At 43.5% G+C, this 25,083-nt stretch overlaps 2 protein-coding genes and 1 long non-coding RNA gene across 3 annotated transcripts; 1 reads left to right on the top strand and 2 right to left on the bottom strand.

The window, feature by feature from the left end:
* Window positions 1–2,034: 2,034 nt before the first annotated feature.
* LOC306916160 lies at window positions 2,035–4,082 on the bottom strand. Its single transcript, XR_013788945.1, has 2 exons — window positions 3,839–4,082; window positions 2,035–2,886 (listed from the first exon to the last, which is right to left on the bottom strand). It is a non-coding gene; the product is annotated as an uncharacterized lncRNA (long non-coding RNA).
* A 563-nt stretch (window positions 4,083–4,645) lies between these two features.
* Window positions 4,646–12,659, top strand: LOC306916666 (uncharacterized protein). Its single transcript, XM_079494653.1, has 7 exons — window positions 4,646–4,816; window positions 6,340–6,542; window positions 7,056–7,148; window positions 8,111–8,206; window positions 9,300–9,410; window positions 9,826–9,949; window positions 10,433–12,659. Exons 1-7 carry the CDS (start codon window positions 4,777–4,779, stop codon window positions 11,920–11,922), a joined length of 2,157 nt encoding a protein of 718 aa, XP_079350779.1. The 5' UTR covers window positions 4,646–4,776; the 3' UTR covers window positions 11,923–12,659.
* A 3,879-nt stretch (window positions 12,660–16,538) lies between these two features.
* Window positions 16,539–23,147, bottom strand: selenoo2 (selenoprotein O2; the record flags this gene model as incomplete). Its single annotated transcript, XM_079494762.1, has 9 exons — window positions 16,539–16,992; window positions 17,306–17,462; window positions 18,223–18,408; window positions 19,127–19,289; window positions 19,698–19,975; window positions 20,224–20,350; window positions 20,717–20,898; window positions 21,322–21,525; window positions 22,690–23,147. 9 exons carry the CDS (start codon window positions 23,145–23,147, stop codon window positions 16,804–16,806), a joined length of 1,944 nt encoding a protein of 647 aa, XP_079350888.1. The 3' UTR covers window positions 16,539–16,803.
* Window positions 23,148–25,083: the final 1,936 nt, after the last annotated feature.

Raw genomic sequence — 25,083 nt, 5'->3', positions numbered from 1 at the left:
TCATGTAATCACAATACAATTCACATATAATTTCTGTTTTAGTCTTTGGTACAGTAGTTTGGTTCATTTTCACATCAATCACAATTCCAGTCACTTCAATACAAATTCAAATCATCTTAATCCACATCATCCCATACACTTACAGTAAATACCTTAATTGACTCTTAAATAATGGCCCCTTAGTAGAAAGGCATACTTCAATCTCACAGCATATAACTGGTTTGACACACTGTATAAAAGTGCATTATCAAAGTGCAGTTTTTAAGGTGCACTGTTCCTATGATAAATTCCTGTTCTGTCTATATAGAAGTGTCTATTTGTACGTCTCTAAATGTTTTTGATGATTTGAACATGGTGGACCCTATTGGAAACAAGTGTAATGCTTAATTGGGTCGTCCACTCACAGTTAACAGCCTTTGTATTGAGTTTGTGCTTGAAATGTACTGTAATTCTGCAAACTGTTAATAAATTCTTCAATCAATCAATCAAATCCTTTAAGCTACTGTTTACCAAACGTGACATTATCTCTGTATTGTTCACAGGCATTGACATGTTAATTTGTAATGTTTGTGTTCCACAATGTTGACAAAGTATATACAGAAAATAATCCGCGGGAGTTTTAGGCACCAAATGGCGTCACCCAGACCCTTGAAACCCCCGTTCTGGAGAATTGCCGTTCTGGCCTTGGGTTCTGACCCACCACGTTGAGAGTTGAGACACAAAATGGCGTCAGTTTAATGTATCATTAGATCTTTTCTTCCTTAAAAGACGTCACTGTAAACATTCATTTTCACAATAGTACTTAGGGAAAATACACTACTTATAAGGTCTGTTTTTTATGAGGTAGATCGTTACATTGTTTACATGGTACTGACCTGAATAAACAGGGAAAACGACAGAACAATGAAAAGACTTGACTTGTTGCTTTTCTTTACAGAATGTAATTGAGGGGAACCGGAAGCTGCGCTCCTTATATTCGGACCCCAGAGAAACGTGGCTAGAACAAACGTTCCGTCCTCACTGCATGTTACACTTTGCTAGTGCAATTAATTCACAGTATTAAATACAGCCTAACCGAGCATGTGGTTGCACCTGTGCACCCAGGCAAGGTTAGAATAGTGTCTAGAGCAATCCATACACTCAACCCTCATTGACAGGGTCTGTGTGCAGCTAATTTTCAGAACTGTTGGGCTGATCTTTGCACATACCCTGCCAGCAGGCCAAGGAAGAACATCACATTGTACAATCACCAAAAATCGTACAATTTTCAAAAATCGTACGATTTTCAAATCATACAATCAAATACAATCAACCTGGGGACCACTGTTGTTTCTGGGAGGGGGGGGGGGGATATGGGCGTGGTGTGGGGGGGAAATTAACCTTCCATATTAAAATCATGTTGCTGTTCATTGTAACTTACTGTATGTATGAGCGAGCAGACACATGCAATTAATTATGGGCACATTTCCTTATAATGGTGACTCAACCAGGCAATCCGGTACAGTTTTGATGCCCGACTTTCCAGTAACTGACATCGATTGCGTCATCATATGTCACCACGTAATTTACTGCATTGTTTCTCAACTTGTGGTCAATACAATAAATTAAAAAAGGAAGGGATGTCCGCACACTGAATTGTAGCTCCCAGGAAGATTCTTTTTTTGTTACAAAATTATTTTATTGTAACAAATAAAGAATCTTCATGGGAGCTACAATTCAGTGTGCGGACATCCCTTCCTTTTTCATTGTATGTATATTTTTGACCAGCACCTGCAGAATTTCTTGAGATGTGCGTGCTTCCTGTCGGATCCTATCTCCAATACAATAAATTAAATGCATGATCAGGGACCACATGCAATACCTTCACGGACCACCTGTTGAAAACCCATGGTATAGATAGATAGATGGTCAAATAGTCAAGCTGCTCAAAGACATGTTGGTTTCTTAGTATCGTATGCATTGTGAATACCATTTTACTCTGTAGGATTGCAAGGAAATAGCACGTTTTAGGATAGAATTAGAAGCAAATAGAAATAATTTAATATGACTTTATTTGTAGGGTATTCCATGGGCGGCTTTAGCAGCTTAGACCAATTGGCATTGGATCCATATAGTTATATTGTTCATCATTTGTAATAGGGTTCCCCCCTGCCATTGAACAAACATTCAAGAACGTCCAGTTGTAGTGAAGTGAAGTGAAGTGAACAATATTGTCATCTACTGAAATGTGAAATCACTAATTTAGTCACCCCAAAAAGTTGCCACATAATCAGTGAAGGTATTCGGACAAAAATAGTTGGGTTTTTCCCTGTTTGAGAAAAAGAAAACATAGTAAAGAAAAAATAATAATTAAAAGGCAACTGCCAACATGTTTGTATTTTCTACCTTGGGAGGTCTTCATCAGGGTGGGGGGAAAAAAGCTAAATAACTACTCCCTCTTTAGAGAGTTAACTTCATTGTTAAATGGACAATCTGGTGGCGACAGAAATTAAACACACCAGTAAACCTATGGCAAATGCACACTTTGCACAGTAATACAAGAACAAGAAAAGATCACATCAGTGATCGCACTGTGTGCATAATCACTAGTGTTTCTTTATCTAGTGACTCTTGTCAATTTTACAATTGCCCCAGGAAGTACTTGTTGGGGAATCATATCCCTCATAATTATAATTACTGAAATATCAGCCATGGAAACAGAATGCCCATGCAGGGAATGAAGCTTGAAAATAACATCTTCTTGGATCTTTGAAATGGGTTGAATGATATCCGCCAAAGTTGTAGCATTTTAGTCTCAAGAGTCTAAGCAGTAGTGCCATAGCAGCCGGGGCAATTGGACAGCACTTCAGGGTTTCCACTTCCAGCTTGAATGTCTGACTGACATGTCTAGAAGAAAGATAATAAATATACCGTCTGTGACAAAAGAATGTGTAAAAAAAAAAATCCTGTGTTAAATCCATCTGTAAATCAATTTGGTTAGTTAGTGGTTACGTTTGTACATTCAGTGTTAAAGCTGCAACTTATTTGATCCAACCTAATAATAATAATAAAATGTATTTATTTTACGCACTTTACATTTGAAACAAATCTCAAAGTGCTACAATGCAAAAATATTTAAAAGGACATGATAAGAATAAAACAATAACCTTATAATACAGCTAAAAGCTTAAAACTCACACAGGGCATCTAAAAAGTCCAACTAGGCAAATGCCTTGTTATAAAGGAAGGTCTTTAGTCTTGTATGCTAATACAATAGTACAACTGCAGTGGATAGTCATATGAGATGATGCACTGTGACACAAAAGCCATTTACTATCATCATCACCAACCCTTCAGGGTCACTAAGCTAAATGGGTCAAACAAACAAGAAGTGGTTAAACTGGCATAGATCAGTTAGTGGTTTTCCAACCTTTTCATGTCAAAGGAGGACCCCTTTGATATGTCTTTAGCCACGGACCCCCGTCTGACTGAGAATATATTGTGCCATGATGAGACCCCCATACAAGATTTTTGTTATATATAAAACAAAGTCTCAAACAAAACACGCACCTGGAGTGCCACAATTTTTGTATTTTTCCAGTTTATCATGTGTCTATGAGAGGTGACAGTACTTCATTAGACACCCTGGAGTCGTTTTTATGTGCAATGGTGTATTAACTTTGTATTTAGGGTTTCTTCCTGGAGGCTGAACCCTTGACAGTCAAACGTGCCAATGAAAAACAACTATAAAGTGCTGGGGGTGAGCACTTTATAGTTGAAATATGTTGTAATATACAGTGCAGTTGTACACGGTGGGCAATAACTTCCAACAAGGAACTGAAACTCAACACACACTTACCCACTACTATTAAGGGACTACGAAGTACATAACCAGGAAAAACGCCACGTCAAACACCACGAACACCCAGAAATCGAACCAGTAGGAGTGTTTTGGTAATAACGACGACGCCGCGGCTCGTTGTTCACTTGTGACATTGTTCTCCCCTGATCCCATGGTGGTTGTTGTTGAAGACGAAGCTGCTGTCATTTTCCACCTCTTCCTTCCCTCCTTCCGGGTTCTTTTGGATGGAAGGAGTGGTCGGGTCGACACACACACACACACACATTCACACGCAGTCACACACACACACACACACACAGTCACACAGTCACACAAACACACGATCACACGCGCGCGCACGCACACACGTACACACACGCGCGCGCACATGGACGCACGCACGCACACACACGCCACACGCTTACACACACATCCTTCGTGTTTCCGGAATGTCAAAATAAAAGGTGGTTCATGTTGTTAATTATAATAAAATGCAAGAATAAAGAACAAATAGAAACAAAACAATGGACAAACATAGATTGATGCAGGCAACACACAAATAAAAGATTGTCAAAAGCTAAAGTAGTAGCCAGGCAATAAAGTAAAATTTCTCATCACTCGCACTAGTGCCCTAACTGACTAGAGGTGAATATGGTGGCCAATCTTCTAAAATCAAACGGAATTAAATTAAAAGATAATTTACATCAAGTTTAAAACTTTTAAATTAACTTTCTGGGGCGCGAAACGACCGTACGACGGACCATAATTTCGGCTTTATTACTTTTATTTTGAAAACGACCCGAGGGCGACGATGGCACAAAACACTTCCGCAAAACACAGACGTCAATCCGTTTATCTGTAAACTTGGTGTCTCACTTGTTTAATGTTTTGACTAGTAATATTTATCTGGACGAAAAAAGAAAAAAAAAACCACCATCCTAATATTCGTCAACATTATGGACGCTTGTGTCACGTCCAAGCATTTGGGAAGTGCAGGTATGTTTAGGTAAAAGTGTGTTGCTATTGCTTGTCTTTTTGTAAACTGCTGCTGCTAGCTCAGTTGCTAAGGTCAAAGCTATAGTGTCCACATGAGCTGCAAGTAAAACAAACGCAATAAAGTTACAAAAGTAACGTTTAACGTTACGTTTTAATCAATGTACACCTCCTTTGTACGTCTCTAAATGTTTTGATGAATTGAACAAGCTGGTGGGCCCTATTGTAAACAAGTGTAATGCTTATATGGTTTCGTCAACTCTTTGTATTGAGTTGTGCTTGAAATGTACTGTAATTCTCCAAACTGTTAATAAATATTTCAATCATTCAATCCTCCGTGTTGCTGAGTGAATACAAAATAAATAACTGACATAAATATTGACGTAGATGTCATGAGCTGAGATCATAGGCTGAGATGGATGACTGACTGTCAATATTGGAGAGAGAAAAAAATAATTATACAAAGCATGAGAAAATTCTTTCCAATATCACTATCATCACGATATCTGGTTAATCATACATTGATTGATTGATTTAAGTATTTAGTAACAGTATGCAGAATGGATACATTTCAGTTTGAAAGCACAACTCAATACAAAAACTGTTACTGAGTGAGGACGACACACTGGTAAAGCATTCAAAAATATAAATATATTTTCGTGAACGGAAATGCATGGCAGGCTTGGCAGCTTTCTTACTCGGATTTCGGGAGGTGTAGTAAAGTTCCAGATTGTGGAATAGTTGTCTGCATGGCTACGCGAGACTCCACTTGTTTACAACAGGGTCCACCATTTTCAATTAATCAGAACATTCAGAGACGCACAAATATACACTTCTATAAAAAATGTAAAAAGTTTTTACAGGAAGAATTAAATAAGAAGTGACTGAAACAGAGCAAAGTGTGACAGTTGGCACCCTGGCCGTAGGAAAGGCTTCAGTAAAGAATCCAGTTCCAACAGTTACTAATGCGTAAGATACAAGTGGATGGGGTGTGGTGCCACATCCTCTTATTAATCGTAAACATGCATGATGGTGATTAGAGTGGAAGCAAAATGATGTGAGGGAGACAGGACAAATCCTATGGAATGGATGTACAACAGAAAGGACTCCTATCCTATCCATCCATCTTCAACCGCTTATCCGTAGTCGGGTCGCGGGGGCAACAGCTCCACCAGAGAGTTCCAGACTTCCCTCTCCAGAGCAACATTAGCGACTTCCTCCTGGGGGATCCCGAGACATTCCAAGGCCAGTGAGTCGATGTAATCCCTCCATCTGCGCCTTGGTCTGCCCCAGGGTCTCCTCCCAGTGGGATGTGCATCGAGGACCTCCCTAGGGAGACGCTCGAGAGGCATCCTAACCAGATGCCCGAACCACCTAAGCTGGCTCCTTTCTAGAAAGGACTCCTAGTCAGAGTTATTTTCCTCCTAATTAAATGGTTCTAACACATGTCATGCATTGGCCGCTCAAAGGGCTATTTGTCACCTCAGGCACATCATGACGTTGTACACCCATGTGTGACCATGCAGATTTATTTCTCCCGTTGTCGTCTCTACGCCTGCTGATACCCCCGCTGCGACTGGTGTCCGCCGCCATGTGGCAAGTGGCTCAGCGAAGAGACATCGTCGACTATGCCAAGCTGGACGATTTTGTGACGCTGGTGACGGCCGTGGTCCCAGACCTGCTGGAGCCTAAGCAACGAGCGAAGCTGCTGCTCCGACTGAGAGCCAGAGTACGTGCGTTGAATTGGTAGTCGGTAAAGTCTTGTTGTTCCAATAGTGGTACACATATATACTGTATAAATTGTGTTGTCTTTCACGGTATCTGTGTTTTTTTTGTCAACTGAAACCACTGACGAAAACTAAATAAAAACTACCGGTAAGCTAAGATGAGATGACAAAACTAACTAAGACTGAATATATTGACAATTTCGTCAACAAATAAAAACTAGACTAAAATGTTGGAAAGGGACTAGTGGACAAGATACCCAGTATAAGTAAAAGACAAGTCATTTAACACTTGGTTGCATGCTGAAAATAGCAGATCTACAAGCTCACAACGCGTCGCAACACGTTGTGAGCTTGTAGTGTAAAATCAGACGTCATCAAGGCCAGCCAGGTGACTAAAATGCTATTCAAAAGACTGAGCAAAACTAAAATCCAAAAATGTCCTCTTCAAAAACAAGTTACACTGCACAGTATCTCAGAGTGATTTGCTAATCGGACAACCGTTTGACTCATTGCAGCCTATATTAGAGTTGTGTGGTGTGGAACAGACAGCCAATATCGTATCTGTACAACCCCACCTGGAGAGGATCCGGCCCCCTGGACACAAAGGGGTAAGTGATGGGTGCAACCCATTTAGACCTGAGACCAGATTCTACAAATGCAGTTTTCTGAAAAACCCCTATGTTTCTATGTCAGTCATTCTCAAACATTTTCATGTCAAGGATCCCCAAGATTATATGTATTTGGCCGCCGACCCCCCCATCTGAAAATATGTTGTTCCAGGGACCTCCCAGAAGCAAATATTTGAGTTAAAAACGTTCGCTCTGAAAGAATATCCATCATTTTACACTCTCAAGAGTTACATTATTGTTAATTAAACATCTGCATTTACTTAATTTTCAAGAAGTCTGTATTGTTATTTTGCCTATAGTTTGCCTGTTATCTCTGAACATGGTGGACCCTCTTGTAAACAAGTGTAATGCTTAATTGGGTCGTCCACTCACAGTTAACAGCCTTTGTATTGAGTTTGTGCTTGAAATGTACTGTAATTCTGCAAACTCTTAATAAATATTTAAATCAATCAATCGATCTCCTGTGGTACCAACATCAATACAGCATGGAATTGTGGACAAAATCGTATCCAATGACAGCAAAATATTGGGTCTGAGAGGTCTAAATGTAATAAATAATAATAAATAAATAATAATAAATAATGGGCCTTGATGTGAAAAGGGTTGAAAATCACTGGTTTTAGCGAAATACAAGGTTCACTCGCTCTCTTATGCCACATTTACTGGCCCGTTCGCCCAGGCTTTTTTTGGTTTCCTTTGAAAACAAAACGCCTGCGGTTTCCGAGGCCTACTTTCTCCCCCTCTCTCTCTCTCTCTCTCTCTGACCTGCCTGTGGTAATGCTCTCTCTCTCTCTCTCTCTCTCTCTGACCTGCCTGTGGTAATGCTCTCTCTCTCTCTCTCTCTCTGACCTGCCTGTGGTAATGCTCTCTCTCTCTCTCTCTCTCTCTCTCTCTCTCTCTCTCTCTCTGACCTGCCTGTGGTAAATGATAATCTCTTCCAGAGTGGGGAGGCTGAGGTGGATGCTGAAGAAGCCATTTTCCTGGAGCTTGTCCAGACGCTGCTAAATGACCCAGCAGAAAGAGAGCATTTTTACCAGGCAAGACATCTTCTCAGCTCTCTGTGTCACGCACCAAAAATAGCCTGTTTACAAGCTCAAGGCATTAATAACGCATCAGTGCAGCGCAGTGATGTAAATAGGTTTTCAATTTAATGAGTCCCGGGATGCAGGGATGGTCTTTTAGATGAGTCCCCGATGCAGGGATGGTCTTTTAGATGAGTCCCCGGGACATGTTATGAGTCCCACTTCAACGACGTTAGGAGTCATATTTTTGCCATTTTTACAATTTGCAGCATTTAACTCCCATTTAATTTTATATAGTTATAATGTGGTTATATTATATATATATATATATATATATATATATATATATATATATATAGAGAGAGAGAGAGAAAACAGAAAACAGGAAGAAATAATTATTATAACTAAAGCTAGCAAAATTAACTAGAATAAAAAACAGTACAGTAGTGCATCCCATCGATGCAGAGGTCATCGTTTTATTGCGTCCCTTAACTATAAACTGCGTTTTGGGATGCAAAATGCACCCTATTTTAATCTCTGCAGCGTCGTAATTCAATTTGAAAGGGTCGTTTTTCTGACTCCCAGCATGTCACTGGACATTAGGGGCTCCCTCCATCTTGCACCACCCTTATCCCTTATCCCTAAACGTATTTGCAATTTTTTACTATTTTTAAAAACATATTAAAATAGTTCAACTAGCCGATCTACATCGAGACATTGTGAGCTTGTAGATCGGCTGTTTGAACTATTTTAAAAGGTTTTTTAAAATAGTGAAAAATGGCAAATTAGTTTAGGGATAAGATTTAAGGGGTGATGTTAAGATATAGCCCTAGATCCCCACATTGACTATTAGTTCTGTGTCTGTCTACCTTTGTGTCTTGTCTCTGCAAGCTAATATTGAACATACTAGCCCACTTGACCCAAAGTGCCTGTTTGGCTTGGTAGTGTTAAGAAAGGTATTTGGTTATTTGTGGCATATGCTCCAGGGGGACGTCTTTAGGCAAATTGCTAATCATTTATAATGAACAATTATGTATGCTTATTCACAACTCAAACATGCTCACCAAATAATAAGTTACCGATATTCATGAAAGTTTTCCTTTTGCAGGAGGTTTTCCCAGTCGAGTATGGAAACGGCTATGACACAGACATGCAGCTTCTTGTGTGGGAATTTCTTTCCAAACTTGAGAAACTACTGCCAGTGCCAGACCTCGGTCAGGTAAGACAACACCTAGGGTTGACGTTAGTAAATAGAATGTCTTTCAGAGGTGGGAATGTCTGTCTTTCAATGGTTTAAAATGTATTTACATAATTATTTACAATATTATCACTAATAATATGTGCACGTCAAATCTAGCCTGACACACTTTCGTTTCACACCATTATTCGACAGAATATTTTTGGTTTGTGATTCAGAGGCACAAGCTGTGATTGGCCAGTAGTAGTCGATGTGATTGACAGTACTTCCTTCGTAGCGTTTTTGCAACTATGCCAACCTAACCTTAACCTCAGTGAAACTATGCCTGCCAGGAAGCCAATCACACACGGGCAAGGCGGGTCTATCCTATAACGTTGGCTACATCGATTCCAAAAGAAAGCATTTTATTCATTTGGATTTATTTTCCTCTTAACAGACAGTCTCATGGCTCAGTTCTGCCCCTTCTGTACTGGAAGACTGCATGCAGGCACTTTCCGATTCCAATGATTTGAGGTCCCTCCTGCAGCACCACAAATGCCTTGAGGATCTTGGCAGCCAAGGCAAGTGGTGGCATTATGATTTACATCCAAAAAGGGACAAATTTGAGTTACGTTATATAGAATATTAAACCCATTCTGGGCGGGAACCCCATTTGGTGTTTTAAGCATTGTGTTATACTTTAGCTATTGAAAAATAGCAGATCTACAAGCTCATAGCGCGGCACCGAGCTTGTATGTCTGCTATTTTTGAAAAATGAAAATTTGGCGCAAATCTTTAAATATATATATACTTTCAGAGCGAACGTTTTAACTCAAATCTTTGCTTCTGGGGGTTCCCTGGAATAACATATTTTCAGATGAGGGTCGGCGGCCAAATACAGATAATTCTGGGGCTCTTTGACATAGAGACATAGAAGCATTTCTGTAGTTTTTCAGAAAACTCATGATTTAGAAGGCATTTATAGAATCGTCCTCAGGTCGAAATGTTAATATGGATCTACCAATCTTCCACTTCTTTCTTCCTTTCTTTTTATATACATGCAGGTAACACTGTAGAGGTGTCTTCTCAGGTCTTCGCCTGCTCCCAGTGCTCCTTTTTCCACATGCAAGAGTCCTTCCTGCTCCAGCACATTGAGCGCAGTCACCCAGAGGAGTACAGCAAGCTGCAGAAGGTCGCGGACAGCGCAGGCGTGCCCAAAAAGAAGGCCCAGAGGCCCGTGTTCCCCAAGCCATTCCCCATCCACAGCAGGCCCGACCCGCACACGTGTCAGGAGTGCGGCAAGACGTTCACACGCGCCTCGGACGTGACCCGCCACCAGCGCATCCACACGGGGGAGCGGCCGTACACCTGCACGGAATGCGACAAGGGCTTCAAGAACTCCTGGGACTTGACCAGGCACCAGCGCATCCACACCGGAGAGCAGCCGTTTCGCTGCCCCCAGTGCGGCAAGGGCTTCACCCAGATGGGACTGCTGAAGCTGCACTTTGAACGTTCGACTGTTTGCAACTCGTGCCATGATCCGCCTCTGGAGACGGAAACGGAGGAGGTGGTGGTGGTGACGGAGGGGGAGAAGGCGAGCAAGTCTCGGTACAAGTGTCAGAAATGCGGCGAGAGCTTCGACACCATCCTGGAACGGTTGACGCACAGGCAGAGCCACGTGGCGAAGCGAGTGCGACAGTACAAGTGCTCGCAGTGCGAGAAGATCTATGGCCGCGCGTCGGATCTCCGGAGACACCAGATGAAGCACACGGGAGAAAGGCCCTTTCCCTGCGAGTGCGGCAAAAGTTTCACCCACGTGTGGCTCCTGAACAAGCATCGACATATCCACACCAAGGAGCGTCCGTACCCGTGCACGGAGTGCGGCAAGAGCTTCACGCAGCTGCAGATCCTCAACAGGCACCTGTTGATCCACAACGGCCAAAGGCCCTTCCAGTGCTCGTACTGCGACAAAAGCTTCACACAGCTGGCGGGCCTGACGAGGCATGAGAGGATTCACACGGGCGAGAGGCCGTATCTGTGCGCCGTCTGCGAAAAGACCTTCCTCACGCACGGCGAGCTGGCACGACACCAGCGCAGCCACAGCGACCTGCGGCCGTACGCCTGCCCCCGGTGCCCCAAGAGCTTCAAGACCAAGCGCGCTCAGGGCGAGCATGTGAACACGCACACGGGCGAGCGTCCGTTCGCGTGCGCGCACTGCGGGAAGCGGTTCGCCAAGTCAACGTCGCTGGTCCGACACAACCTGATGCACACGGGCGAGAGGCCCCACCGGTGCGCGCAGTGCGCAAAGACCTTCCTGACGTCGGGCGAGCTGCTGCTCCACCGGCGCATCCACACGGGTGAGCGGCCGTACCCGTGCGTCCACTGTGACCGCAGGTTCCGCTGCTCCTCGGACCTCAACATGCACGTGCGCACGCACACCGGCGACAAGCCCCACAACTGTCCGTTCTGCAAGAAGTGCTTCTCCACGTCCACGCGCCTCAAGAGGCACGCGCGCACGCACGTAGGGAAGTCATCGTCGACGTGGACTCAATGAGATGTGTGTCCACGACCTGGACCTTTTTTTTGTTAACACATTTAGGACTGAGATCAGATTCTACAAATGTAATCTAATCTATCCTGACAGTTTTCTGATAAGTTTCTATATTAGTGGTTCTCAAAGGACCCCCAGAAATTATGTAATTAGCTGCCGAACCCCATCTGAAAATATGTTGTTCCAGGGACCCCCCAGAAACAAAGATATGATTTAAAAATGTTCGCTGTGAAAGACTATATATTTCAAGAATTGCACACATTTTCACGAGTTTTCAAAAATAGCAGATACAGTATACAAGCTCATGTAGATCTGCTATTTTTCAATAGCTAATGTTTAAAATAATGGTTAAAGTGGTTAAAAGGTGACATTGATGAGTTCCAGTCCTTAATGGGTTAAAGGATCACTTCACCACTTTTCAACCTATCTTAAATTCTTCATATAATTGTGCCTCACTAATGTGTGGGCTAGTTCGGAAACCCGTCCACCAGTGACATCATCGATGGGGAATTCCAAGCTAATAGAAACTGCTGGCTTTCTATTCCTGAAAAGTTGCAATGCGAAAATGGAAGCTATTGCTCTCATAATAAAAATCTAAATATATATATTTTATTTAAAAAAATCACAGGCAACAAAGTCTTATGCACACCTGTATGCTCTGAGGCGGGTGCGTAGGCAGGGCTCAATGTATTCAGAAATTGGCAACGTTTCGGTCAAACACCTTCAGGCATCTGATGCCTGAAGAAGGTCTTTGACCGAAACGTTGCCAATAAAGTTCGTATTGCAAGTGCAGACGGTGTGCGGGTCTTTGTGCACTTTATGTGCATTTTTCTGAATACATTAAAAAAATCACAAAGAAAGGAAAGAGGAGATCCGCACACCGTTTTAAAAGCTCCCAAAACAATTTATTGACAACAGAGCGGAAAACATTACAACGTTTCGGCCTCAAGGGCCTTCGTCAGGTATACTGAAACAGCATATATACTAGGACAACGTTTGGCCCTCAGGGGCCTTCGTCAGGTATACTGAAACAGCATATATACTAGGACGTTTGGCCCTCAGGGGCCTTCGTCAGGTATACTGAAACAGCATATATACTAGGACAACGTTTGGCCCTCAGGGGCCTTCGTCAGGTATACTGAAACAGCATATATACTAGGACGTTTGGCCCTCAGGGGCCTTCGTCAGGTATACTGAAACAGCATATATACTAGGACGTTTGGCCCTCAGGGGCCTTCGTCAGGTATACTGAAACAGCATATATACTAGGACAACGTTTGGCCCTCAGGGGCCTTCATCAGGTATACTGAAACAGCATATATACTAGGACGTTTGGCCCTCAGGGGCCTTCGTCAGGTATACTGAAACAGCATATATACTAGGACGTTTGGCCCTCAGGGGCCTTCGTCAGGTATACTGAAACCGCATATATACTAGGACGTTTGGCCCTCAGGGGCCTTCGTCAGGTATACTGAAACAGCATATATACTAGGACGTTTGGCCCTCAGGGGCCTTCGTCAGGTATACTGAAACGGCATATATACTAGGACAACGTTTGGCCCTCAGGGGCCTTCGTCAGGTATACTGAAACAGCATATATACTAGGACAACGTTTGGCCCTCAGGGGCCTTCGTCAGGTATACTGAAACAGCATATATACTAGGACAACGTTTGGCCCTCAGGGGCCTTCGTCAGGTATACTGAAACAGCATACTATGACGTTTGGCCCTCAGGAGCCTTCGTCAGGTATACTGAAACAGCGCGTCTAAGTGCTGGCATATATAGGAGTCAAGTGGTGTCGCTCACGTCTGTTTGTGAGTGGAGCAACCTGGGACTCACTCCGCCCTAATTTATCAGTCAAATATTCATTAAATATTCAAGGCACTCGTAAATATATGCACCAAAAAATAGAACAACATGACATGACTATAATATATACAGAAATAGTGGTGAAGTGATCCTTTAAGTCATTTATAGTGGAGACACAGTGAAAGCAATAAGGTACACCCGCACACTGTGTATCTGCTCGGCACAAGAGTATTGTCTTATTTAATGAAGCAACGTTTCGGTCACTAGGGACCTTCCTGTTGCCTGAGCAAGGTCCCTGGCCACTGGCCTACGCACCTGTGCGTACGCCTGATTGCTAGGTGTGCGATAGTTTTCTCCTATAGTGGAGACACAGGAAATGCAGAGATTGGAGTAATGAATGACAATGCAGGAAAAGGTCTATCCGGCATGGAATGCGGGGAGACTCGCTGATCACGTATTATGCGCCTTAGGCGCGATTCATACTCCTATTTTAGAGCCAAATAATCGGTTCGGCTCTGTAGAGCCTACAATGTGACGTAATTTGAGGTTCGGGGGGGTGGGTACCGTCCTAAAGTCGGCTCTTCGGTGCTACTGAAAATTTCTGACGAGCCGAATTCATTTCGGCACTACAGCCGTAAAATGGGAGTATGAATCGGCCCTTAGGAACCGCCTTAATGTCCTCTTGGGTCAGCTAAATCAGAGGTTCCCAAACACTGGTACTTGAGCCCCCTCTGGTGGTAAACAGAGGAGTCACCCAAAAATGAAGAAAAAAAGACAATGGTGGAATGAAATATTTATATTACTACAGGTAGTTCTTCTGTTGAAATAGGCTGTCCAGCCGTGCTGAAATGAGCATGACAGCACACCTGGCCGTTAATAGAATATTTGAGAATGGATTAATCACGTTAGAAATATCAGTGTGCTGATTAGACAGAGTTTTGTCAGAGCAAAAGCATTATTGGCTTAGGAATGGAACAAAGATGACAGGTATACACATCAGTTATTATGGTGGTACTTGGAGAGAAGGTTGGGAACCAATGAGCTATTAAATGATGGGAATTTGATAACCAAATGGACCTTTGGTCCCTTACAGATCTTTAACTCTTGAGTGTAAAATTAAACCAAATGGACCCCGTAAGAGTTAAATTATTGTTAAACATCTGCATTACTTCATTTACAAATTACAGAATGTAAAATATTTGTTTTATCAACGTTTGGCTGTTATGGCTGTTTCTGCTATTGGTACCATCAGTTCAGCATGGAATTGTGGACAAAATCTTATCCAACGGACAGCAACAATACTCTCTGGGTCTGAGAGGCTAAATGTCATCAAATGGTGGTCCATGGCTCGAATAAATAATGGGCCTTGATATGAAAAAAAGGGTTGAAAACCACTTTTTCTATGCTATAATATGATTGTTATGCGTTCACAGAAATTATTTGCATTGTTGTACATTCACTGAATGTTTACTAATTTGTATTTATTTGCTGTGGCCTATTAAAACTGGGATCATTGGAACCTCGTTTGTTATTATCAGTATTATTTATTACTATTGTTTGCCAAACTCCTGTTTGCGACCTAGCCCAGCCTACTACTTCAGAACGCCATGCCTCTCCTGTAGCATAGCAACCAGTCACACCCTGTCCCCTACCACATCATGCTAGCATCTGTCTATGCCAAATAGCAAAAACTTAGTCAGGTTTTCAATTCAAATATATCAAAAATAGCTGATCTACAAGCTCGGCTCAAGATTGGCTATTGTAGCTACGACAGTGATATGCAATGTGGCCCTCTGGAGTGAGTTTGGGAATATATTGGCCATTGTCAAAGTTGCCAACCCCTGGTCTATGCAGTCAACAAGCATACCTGTTTATTATAGTGTGTGGTGGTGACTAACAGAATTTATTGCAGCATTTTGTGTGTGTTTGCTGGAATAAATAGAAAACCAACAGGTGTTACTATTATCAATCAGATTATACAAGGTGTATGTGCGTTTCAGCTGTCTGATAATGCCATTCTAAAACATTTTAATGTTATGACACTTAATGCTAATGAAGCCCAAAAACCTTCGGTGAGGCCTTTAGGAGGGCCATTCGAGCCGCAAGCGGAGCCTGCAGTGCCGCCGTTGCCCACGTGTATCCTGCAGAACCGGCTAAAGAATCCACCACTCCTGAATGAAGTGTCTGGTGCTGGGAGTCTGGTGCAACGCACAGGTCCTGGCTGCACCCACAGAGCCTAGTCCCTCCACACGCCAGAATGGTGCCTCCCAGTCCCGGCAGAGTAGTTCCGGAGTGGTTCCAACGGATTGTGTGGCCCTGGTCTTTCCCTAGTGGGTCTGATCGAGGGTAGCTACTGGGACGTAAGTCGGGACTTGATCACGGGACTTGACTGGGTCACCCGAGTGAGGGGTATGATGTTCGCGAGACCTGAAACCCTGATGACCTTGGGATACATCACTGAGGATACGTCCCAGGTGCATCCATGCGATGTATTTTCGTTCTTATTGTGGAAGCTTTATTGAGGAGCCCAGGACATAATTTAGAATATATAATGCACAAGGAATAAAGGAAGATCATCTGAACACTCAGTAAAACTCAATAAAAAAGACGTGATTAAGGCCAATATTAAAACGTATAAGTTACCGCCTAAAATAATACATCCTAGTCCTAAGTCTATTCTAAAGTTGAAGTTCCTGTATTGACAAACCTGTATTGGCATAGGTGTGACTTCAGTTATATCAATGGACAGATTCAAAATAGATTAGCAAATCAAAAGGAAACAACCTATGTAAAGGTTGTTATGAGGCTATTGATAAATTCACTGTCATTAGATATTTCTTTTAAGATGTTGACATAATTTAGCATTTCAGGAGGTAGGCCTATATCTATAAATATGTTCCTGTTGTTTCAGACCCAGACGGGACATCATTTGTCTTGTCATCTGGGTCATCATTCATCATCGTGTAAATGCTAGCACACACACAAAAACAGAATCCATGCAAATACAGATGAACACAGGAACACAATTTGGATGAATAACGTGTCTCTCCTTTTGTAGGTGACAATCTATGTCGATCAAGTGACACAGATATCTCTTGCCCAAGCAGGGGGTCTGCTATCGTAAGGGCCGATGCTCGGATTGTCAATATCATTATTTCCGTTTCCTTGGCTCTCCGTGGCTGTTCTGTCGTCACACACACTCAGGTGATCAAAGCCTGGTGTGTCGGAGAACGGGTACTCGAGGACTTTGAGGATCTGACGGACCTGAGGGACAGAAATTAGGGTTAGTTCACATTTTTGGACTTGAAGCTGTATGAAATACTTGCCATTAATATAGTGGTTGCAAAGGTATTAATGATTGCCCGAGTCCTGTGGTGGGAGTTCTGATCTGGTTTTGGTGAATATTGAGTAGTTGATCCGGTCAGTTGGTGGGGGCCACGCATAAAAACAATAATGAATCCACAAAACTAGCGTAATTTGTATTGTTGACCTATTTCTATCCATATAGCACTACTTCCGTTCAACTGGGACTGCGACGCTCTATTCAGCAATTATTCAGAATGAAATATCCACAGACCTCAGAGAAGTCTCCTTTCTCCGCCAGCTGAATTGCATTGTGGGCGATGTAGTTGCGGAGGACCACGCGCGGGTTTGTGTTGTCCATGACGCTCACCCTCTGCTTTTTCAGGGAACTCAAGTCGGTCACTCCGTCGCTCTCTTTCGCCAAACGCTTCCTGTGTTACAAACCGCGTAGTAGTCTTGTGTTGTTATACCTCTCATCGTAGAGAGCAGGGGCTATATCTTGCACCACCCCTTACCCCTTATAAGGATCCCTAAACCTAATTGCCATTTTTACTATTTTAAAACATTTGAATATAGTTCCACTAGCCAATCTACATTGACCTTGTGTGCTTGTAGATCGGCTATTTGAACTACCGGTATTTTAAAATGTTTTAAAATAGTAAAAATAAGTTTAGGGATGAGGGGTGGCATGTGGCAGATATAGCTGCAGGTGTATTGTCTCAATATAATACATATTAATGGTGAAAAAAGTACTCAACTGTTTTACTCAAGTAAAAGTGTCATTACTGCAATATTGAAATACTCTGTTACAAGTATAAGAGTACAGAATTCTAAATGTAGGACTCATTCAAGTTCTCCTCAAGTTTTTCAAAATGTATACGTAATGTTTGTTTTATTTCTACAAGATCTACAAGCTAATAATCAAAATCTTACAAAGTAACTAGTAATTCAAGTTTTCAAATTAATGTACTGACGTAAAAGTACCGGTACAAAATTTGCCTCTGAGATGTAGTGGAGTAGAAGTAAGACTTTAAGTACTGGAAATTAGAAACAATCAAGTAAAGTACAAATACCTCAATGTTTTTAGTTACTTTACACCACTGTCAATAAAGATATCAGCTGTTCATTCCCTGTGCGTGTAACCCATAGAATACCCACAAGGACCGGCTGAGATTTCTTGTGTTTTCTGACCTGTATTGACGGGTCCAGCGAATCCAGTCGTCACGCTGCTTCAAGCGGAGCTCATCCTGGTCGGTACTGAGAAGCTCCCTCAGTCGGCCCATCTTCTCTAGTTGCTCGGCCACTTCTGGCCTCTCGGCCACCATGCCGAACATGACTGGATTGGTCTGCGCCATGGTCAAGATCATGGCCAGCTCACTACAACGCGCACCAAAATACCAGGTTTTGGATATAGCGAGTGACAGAAAGGCTCGACGGGTATAACAATTTTGGAGAGAGATCTATAAACTAATTAAGTTACTATAATGCACTATTCAGGCCGCTAACCTATCTAAGCTCAGTCACACGCTACTAGTATATCTGCCAAAAACACATTTAACTCACACATTTTCTTGGAAAGCTTTTTCTCCAAAATGCTAGCAGATTGGAAAAATGAAATACAAAATAGTTTAACACAATGTGTGTGTGTGTGTGTGTGTGTGTGTGTGTGTGTGTGTGTGTGTGTGTGTGTGTGTGTGTGTGTGTGTGTGTGTGTGTGTGTGTGTGTGTGTGTGTGTGTGTGTGTGTGTGTGTGTGTGTGTGCGCGCGCGCGTGTGCGTGCGTGCGTGCGTACATACATACATACATACATACTGTACATACATACATACATACATACACACATATATGATGATGAGGATAATGTATGGTGGGATGGTAGCGAATTGTCTTTCAATAAGCAAATCCAGGGTCAAACTATGGCAAATTCCATTCCACTAATATTCTGAATTGAAATCTGCTGGACATTGACAATAGAAAGCGTGACAGGCTTGGGGTTTCTCCCCTGGCTTATTTATTTGTACTTGTTAATTGGTCCTAAATTTAAACAAAAAAAAACATACAGGCTACCATACCACACCACCACACACACCCTCACCCGTCCTCCATAGTAGGTTTGTTGGCCACCTTTAGCTCCTCAATGGATGCACACTGCTCCAAGATGAGGTCCACCACTGGTCCGACTGCCGTCCCCTCACTGTCTCCATCTTCAGGCCAAGGTATACTGCTGAGCAGACGGAAGCTGTTGGTAAAATCTGCGCCTGGAAATGTGGGGAGGAAGACATGACTCAATGACATAATATTAATCATTTGTATGCCATCTATTCGGATCCCTATAGGCTATAGGGTACGGCAGGTGCAAACTATGTGCATGTTCGTAGACCCCCGTATACTCCATATATGAAAGCGGCGACCGTAAATTTACCTTTTAGCATTGCTCCGGTTGCTATGCATCACCTCCGTCCCCACCAGCTATGGGATTTTTACATCCAGGCTCTGTTTATCTCCATAAAAAGCAGGATTTTCAAAGCCCTGTATCTCTAAAGCTGTCCATGGTGAGCCGTCGCGCATCCGACGATCGGATTTAATTTGTGACACTTTTGTTCGAGTTTTTCGTCTTCCTAATGATTTGTAATGGAAATAACTTGGGAGTGACTTTTCCATTGTACCTGTGTTGTGCATGAGACGCAGCAGGTCTGATATGAGCCCCGCGTCCTCCACCTCTTCTCTCACCAGAAGGCCCAGCTTGCGCCTCATGTTGCCCAGGTGGGAGGCCTCGTACGTGGGCATGAACTCGTCCAGGATGGCCCCTGCCTCCGCCGCGTGGAGCTCAGAGCCCAGGGCCTCGGCCAGGCGAGCCAGATTCCAGCGGCACACGGACGGCTGAGCTCGGTAGGAATAGCGCCCTCTTTTGTCCGAGGCATTGCACACATATTCTGGATCGAATCTGCCGCACAAGAACAATGGCGCACGTTATCACGACGCAGCTGAACAGTAGTCATTGTGCATGATTATGAAATTATGAACCGATATCCGATTGTTTGCGATACCGATTCTGACCGATTCCGATATTATACAGAGGACGACAATGGAAACAAGCCTAGGCCCTTGGATTGGCTCAAAGCCTCTTAATATAGGCCAATTAGATATGATTTTTAACCTGTCCATAAATGACTGTGAGAGAGGATGGTTTACCTGTCCATGAAGCCAAAGGGGCCGTAATCCAGAGTTAGACCTAAGATACTCATGTTGTCAGTGTTAAGGACACCGTGGCAGAAGCCAACGCACTGCCACTGGGCCACCAGCTTAGCTGTACGCGTTGCTACCTTGAAAACAGAGGACATTTATAAGCAGGCGTCATCGCCATGCTGGGCTCGTGGTGGACATCTTTGTCAAAATATATATTTTTTGCCACGGACATACAAAATGAGTGCACAATAAGATAATACCAGAAACACGTAAAGAGTTGGCCCACGTAGGACCATAACGGGTCAGCAACTCTGAGAGTATACAAATGGAACCAAATTAACCCGTAAAGGTCCCTGCACACAGAGTGCATTTTTCAGATTTATAGCTGCGTTTCTCCATCGCTTTTGGGTCAACTGCTGTTGTTTTTAAATGTGCTATATAAATAAAATTGACTTGACTTGACTTGACTAATGTGTTGTAAATTGCTATAAAAAAAAACCTGCCTCTTTGAAGAAAGCTGTATTCCTGTCTTTGCGGTTGCTGTGACCATGGTGTATGTCGGGATAGAAAGTCTCGATGACGTAGTCCAGCATTTGAGCGCGAATGTCGTGCCGCCCAGAACTAGGACCGCAGAGTCCTGAGAAATCATCTTGGGGCAGAAAGATCTCGAAAGATCCAAACCTGGAAACAATAGAACATCAAATCTGTTTTAATGACGTCACGCCTACAATCCCTTAACTTTAAGACCTTTATGCTCTCTATATACTGTATAGGGAACTAGGGAACAATATGGAACAATTTCGCCACCAGTCCAGTACTGTGAAATGCATATTTTAAGATTAAAAAACACAAACTCTTTAAACATTTCTAACACATATAGGCATATTAATATACACACACATCAGAGTTGAACAGGGAGCCTGGGGGTAACGCTGGGGGTTGTGTGCAGGTTTGGTTCACCTTCACACATGTAATTCTAGGGGTCCTTGACATGAAATAGTTTGAGAACCACTGACATAGAAACATATGGTTTTTCAGAAAACTGTCAGGATTTGGAAGACATTTGTAGAATCGTCCTCAGGTCTAAATGGGTTATTAACCCACCTGATGAAGGAAGGGGCAACTCGCAGGACAACCGAACACCTCTCGGGTACCCGCCGACCGTTGCCGAGCGGGTCTCTGCTCACGTAGAGGTCAGAGGTGACGAGGGTGGCGGCACGGGTGGTGGGGACGCCCAGGGCGGCCATGGCTTCGCTGCACAGGAACTCTCTGATGCTGGAGCGAAGCACCTTCCTTCCGTCTCCGTTTCTGGGAGAAAAATCACTTCACTCAGGCCCATTTGGAGCACACAACAAATTTCACCATAACTATCATAACCCGGTTAGTTTTAATTATAGGCTCTAAACAAATAAAAAAATCACACCTGTGTGAACTGAGTGGTGCAAGGTCTTATATAGCCTGATCAGCTGTGGTCTGACGTAATGTCAGTGACCATAGTAACCATGCTAATTTTTTTGGTACGAACAAACCAGTTGTTGGAGTGGTTTGCACCACTCAAAAATATTAACATATTTTGTGCTATGGACGTGTAAGTCGTGTATAGACACCAGCTTTCAACTTGAATCTGTCTGTTGATTCAGCCTATGAAAAGATGAACTGAACATTGCATTTAGTGAAGTTAGGTTTCTTTGCTTTTGTGTGGATGTATATATATATGGCTTGTTTCTTGTATGAAACAAAATTAGTTACAAGATGTATTTACTGTATATATCTAGTCCACATCCCACATGATGCCTTACATTGTCATTTACTGCTCTAAACAAACATTACAAATCCCATAGACTCTGCTGCCATATGATGTAATCTTCAAAAGTCCTATACGTAGATACAACAATGGAATGCTGGGCTGCGCATGAATTGTTTCACAATATGGCTCAAGTGTCCCAAGCAGATTAATATCTTAAGTAGGTATTCTTAGGTTCATAAATCCACAGCACGTGCTTCTAGTGCATGGCTGTGACTTATATAGCCTTTATATACTGCTTCTGTTGTTTCTGCAGTTTGGTCAAAAAAGGGAAGATATTGTATGTATAGGATATAGGCCAATCCATGTGTTACACAAATAGGCAACCTGTTATTTCAATGTTGTTTCCGGGGACTATGAGCTTGTATATCTGTTATTTTCAAAAGAGTTTAAGGCTATACAGATTTTACATTTGAAAACCTGTGAAATGGGACCTTCTGTAAAGTTGGCCTACTTTTTGTAGGGTAATCAATGAAATCATAGGCCTACGTTTACAATTACAACATCTACATTTTCGCCAATTGTATAGGCTATACTTTTACTCAAGTAGGCTGCATAACTATACATTTTAAATTCCGGACTTTTACTTGTCTATACACTGCAGTATTGATACTGTTAGCCGTTAGGCTACTTAAAGTAAAAAATAAATAAATAAAAAATAAACAGACCTGGAGTATGGTGTGACGCCTCCACCCTTCACCTGGATCTCCCATCTCTCCTCCCGGTCCTCCACCTCCACCTCCACCTCGCCCAGATACAGCGCCGCTCCGTCCCCCAGCTGCCCGGCGAACAGTCCGAACTGGTGGCCGCAGTAGCAGTGCGCCGCCGGCTCCGAGCCGCCCGGCAGCAACCTGGAAGCGCTCAGGTACGCCGGAGCCGCGGGGTCGCCCAGCACGTCCCGCGCGCTCAGCCCGAGCAGCGCCAGCGCCGGCCGCGACACGGCCACGAACCTGGGCCCGGGCAGAGGCTGCAGTGCGCGGACGCGGGAGAAACACGCCCCGTGGACCGTCCGACAGCCAGGCTTCTCGCCGTGGTCCTCCTCCACCGGGAGCCTCCGCAGCGCCACGTTACGGAACCGCAGGCGCTCCAGAGGAGAACTCTGCTGCTGCGGAGAGGAGGGTTCCATGGTGAATGGATGCGATGTGGGAGCGGTGGCAGCGGTGCTGTCTATGCCTAGGTTCGATCTCCTCCGACCGCCTCCCGTTCGTTCGTGGTGCTGAAATCCCTGTAGGCCTATAGGCTTAAAGCCTGATTTATTCCATCACGTTGTGCGTCAGCCGCGCGCAACTTCGCAAGTCAACAAAAAGTAAACTATAGGCTAATGGATAAACATGGTATAGGCTAGCCCTGCAGGGTTTCTCAAACTTTTTCATGTCAAGGACCCCTAAATTAATGTGGCCGTGGTCCGCAGATGATCAGATCCACATCTGAAAAGGTGTGCCAACTTCTGCCAAGAACCCCGGATACAAGATTTGGGCAGGTGTTAAAAATGTCACACACACACACACACACACACACACACACACACACACACACACACACACACACACACACACACACACACACACACTTAAATCTTAGCTCTGGTCCATAGCTCTAATGCGCAGTGGCGTGCACAGACATTTAGAGGGGCAGGTGCTCAAGTGGAAAAAAGGGCACTTTGTGCAGCGCGTGGGACCAGCCGGTTGCCTTAATAGTGTCACGCCTGTGAGACAGAGGTGCAGGAGAGGAGGCGGAGGCAACCAATCATCTCTGCTATAAAGCCTGGTCCTACCCTTCACACGCCTGCCAGATCTTCAGTCTACCTGGACCTAGTCAGTAGTCAGTCATGTTCCACTCGGGCTAGCAGCAACTTCACTCTGTGTGTTATCCTGAATACTTACATCTCTCTCCTGTGTTTGCAGTACCTCCTACCACCCTGGACCTGGAAATTAGAAGCTTGCCTAACCTGCCTCTGTCTGCCACCTGTACACTAAGGAATAGTAAGGAATGCTATATAGAGTCTGGAAATAGCCCCATGAGCTATGAACTATAGCCCCATGAGCTATGAACTATAGCCCCCATGAGCTGAGTAAGGAATGCTACATAGAGTTTGGAAGTATAGCCCCATGAGCTGAGTAAGGAATGCTATATAGAGTCTGTAACTATAGCCCCATGAGCTATGAACTATAGCCCCATGAGCTATGAACTATAGCCCCATGAGCTATGAACTATAGCCCCCATGAGCTGAGTAAGGAATGCTATATAGAGTTTGGAAGTATAGCCCCATGAGCTGAGTAAGGAATGCTATATAGAGTCTGGAACTATAGCCCCATGAGCTATGAACTATAGCCCCATGAGCTATGAACTATAGCCCCATGAGCTATGAGGCGTCGTTGGCAGTGCGGGATCTCATTAAAAAGACGTTAAAGGAGTCCTTAGTACACATGTTACCAAGAAGAATCTGTATGACGTAATACCAAGGGTGAACTATAGCCCCATGAGCTGAGTAAGGAATGCTATATAGAGTCTGGACCTACAGCCCCATGAGCTGAGTAAGGAATGCTATATAGAGTCTGGACCTATATAGCCCCATGAGCTGAGTAAGGAATGCTATATAGAGTCTGGAACTATAGCCCCATGAGCTGAGTAAGGAATGCTATATAGAGTCTGGAACTATAGCCCCTGCATGAGCTGAGTAAGGAATGCTATATAGAGTATGGAACTATAGCCCCCATGAGCTGAGTAAGGAATGCTATATAGAGTCTGGAACTATAGCCCCTGCATGAGCTGAGTAAGGAATGCTATATAGAGTTTGGAACTATAGCCCCCATGAGCTGAGTAAGGAATGCTATATAGAGTCTGGAACTATAGCCACATGAGCTATGAACTATAGCCCCATGAGCTATGAACTATAGCCCCATGAGCTATGAGCTATATGAACTATAGCCCCATGAGCTATGAACTATAGCCCCCATGAGCTGAGTAAGGAATGCTATATAGAGTTTGGAAGTATAGCCCCATGAGCTGAGTAAGGAATGCTATATAGAGTCCCCATGCATGAGCTATGAACTATAGCCCCA

The sequence above is a fragment of the Electrona antarctica genome, assembly GCF_951216825.1.
Source record: "Electrona antarctica genome assembly, chromosome: 23".
In the NCBI taxonomy this organism is placed as follows: domain Eukaryota; kingdom Metazoa; phylum Chordata; class Actinopteri; order Myctophiformes; family Myctophidae; genus Electrona; species Electrona antarctica.
This window is presented reverse-complemented; position numbering and strand designations above follow the sequence as displayed.

Bases quoted from the DNA above. Each gene is read 5' to 3' on its own strand.
- LOC306916666 (XM_079494653.1), top strand. From the start codon at position 4,777: ATGGACGCTTGTGTCACGTCCAAGCATTTGGGAAGTGCAG. The intron at 7,149-8,110 runs GTAAGTGATGGG...AATCTCTTCCAG, and splicing joins GGCCCCCTGGACACAAAGGG to AGTGGGGAGGCTGAGGTGGA. The intron at 9,950-10,432 runs GCAAGTGGTGGC...ATATACATGCAG, and splicing joins TGAGGATCTTGGCAGCCAAG to GTAACACTGTAGAGGTGTCT.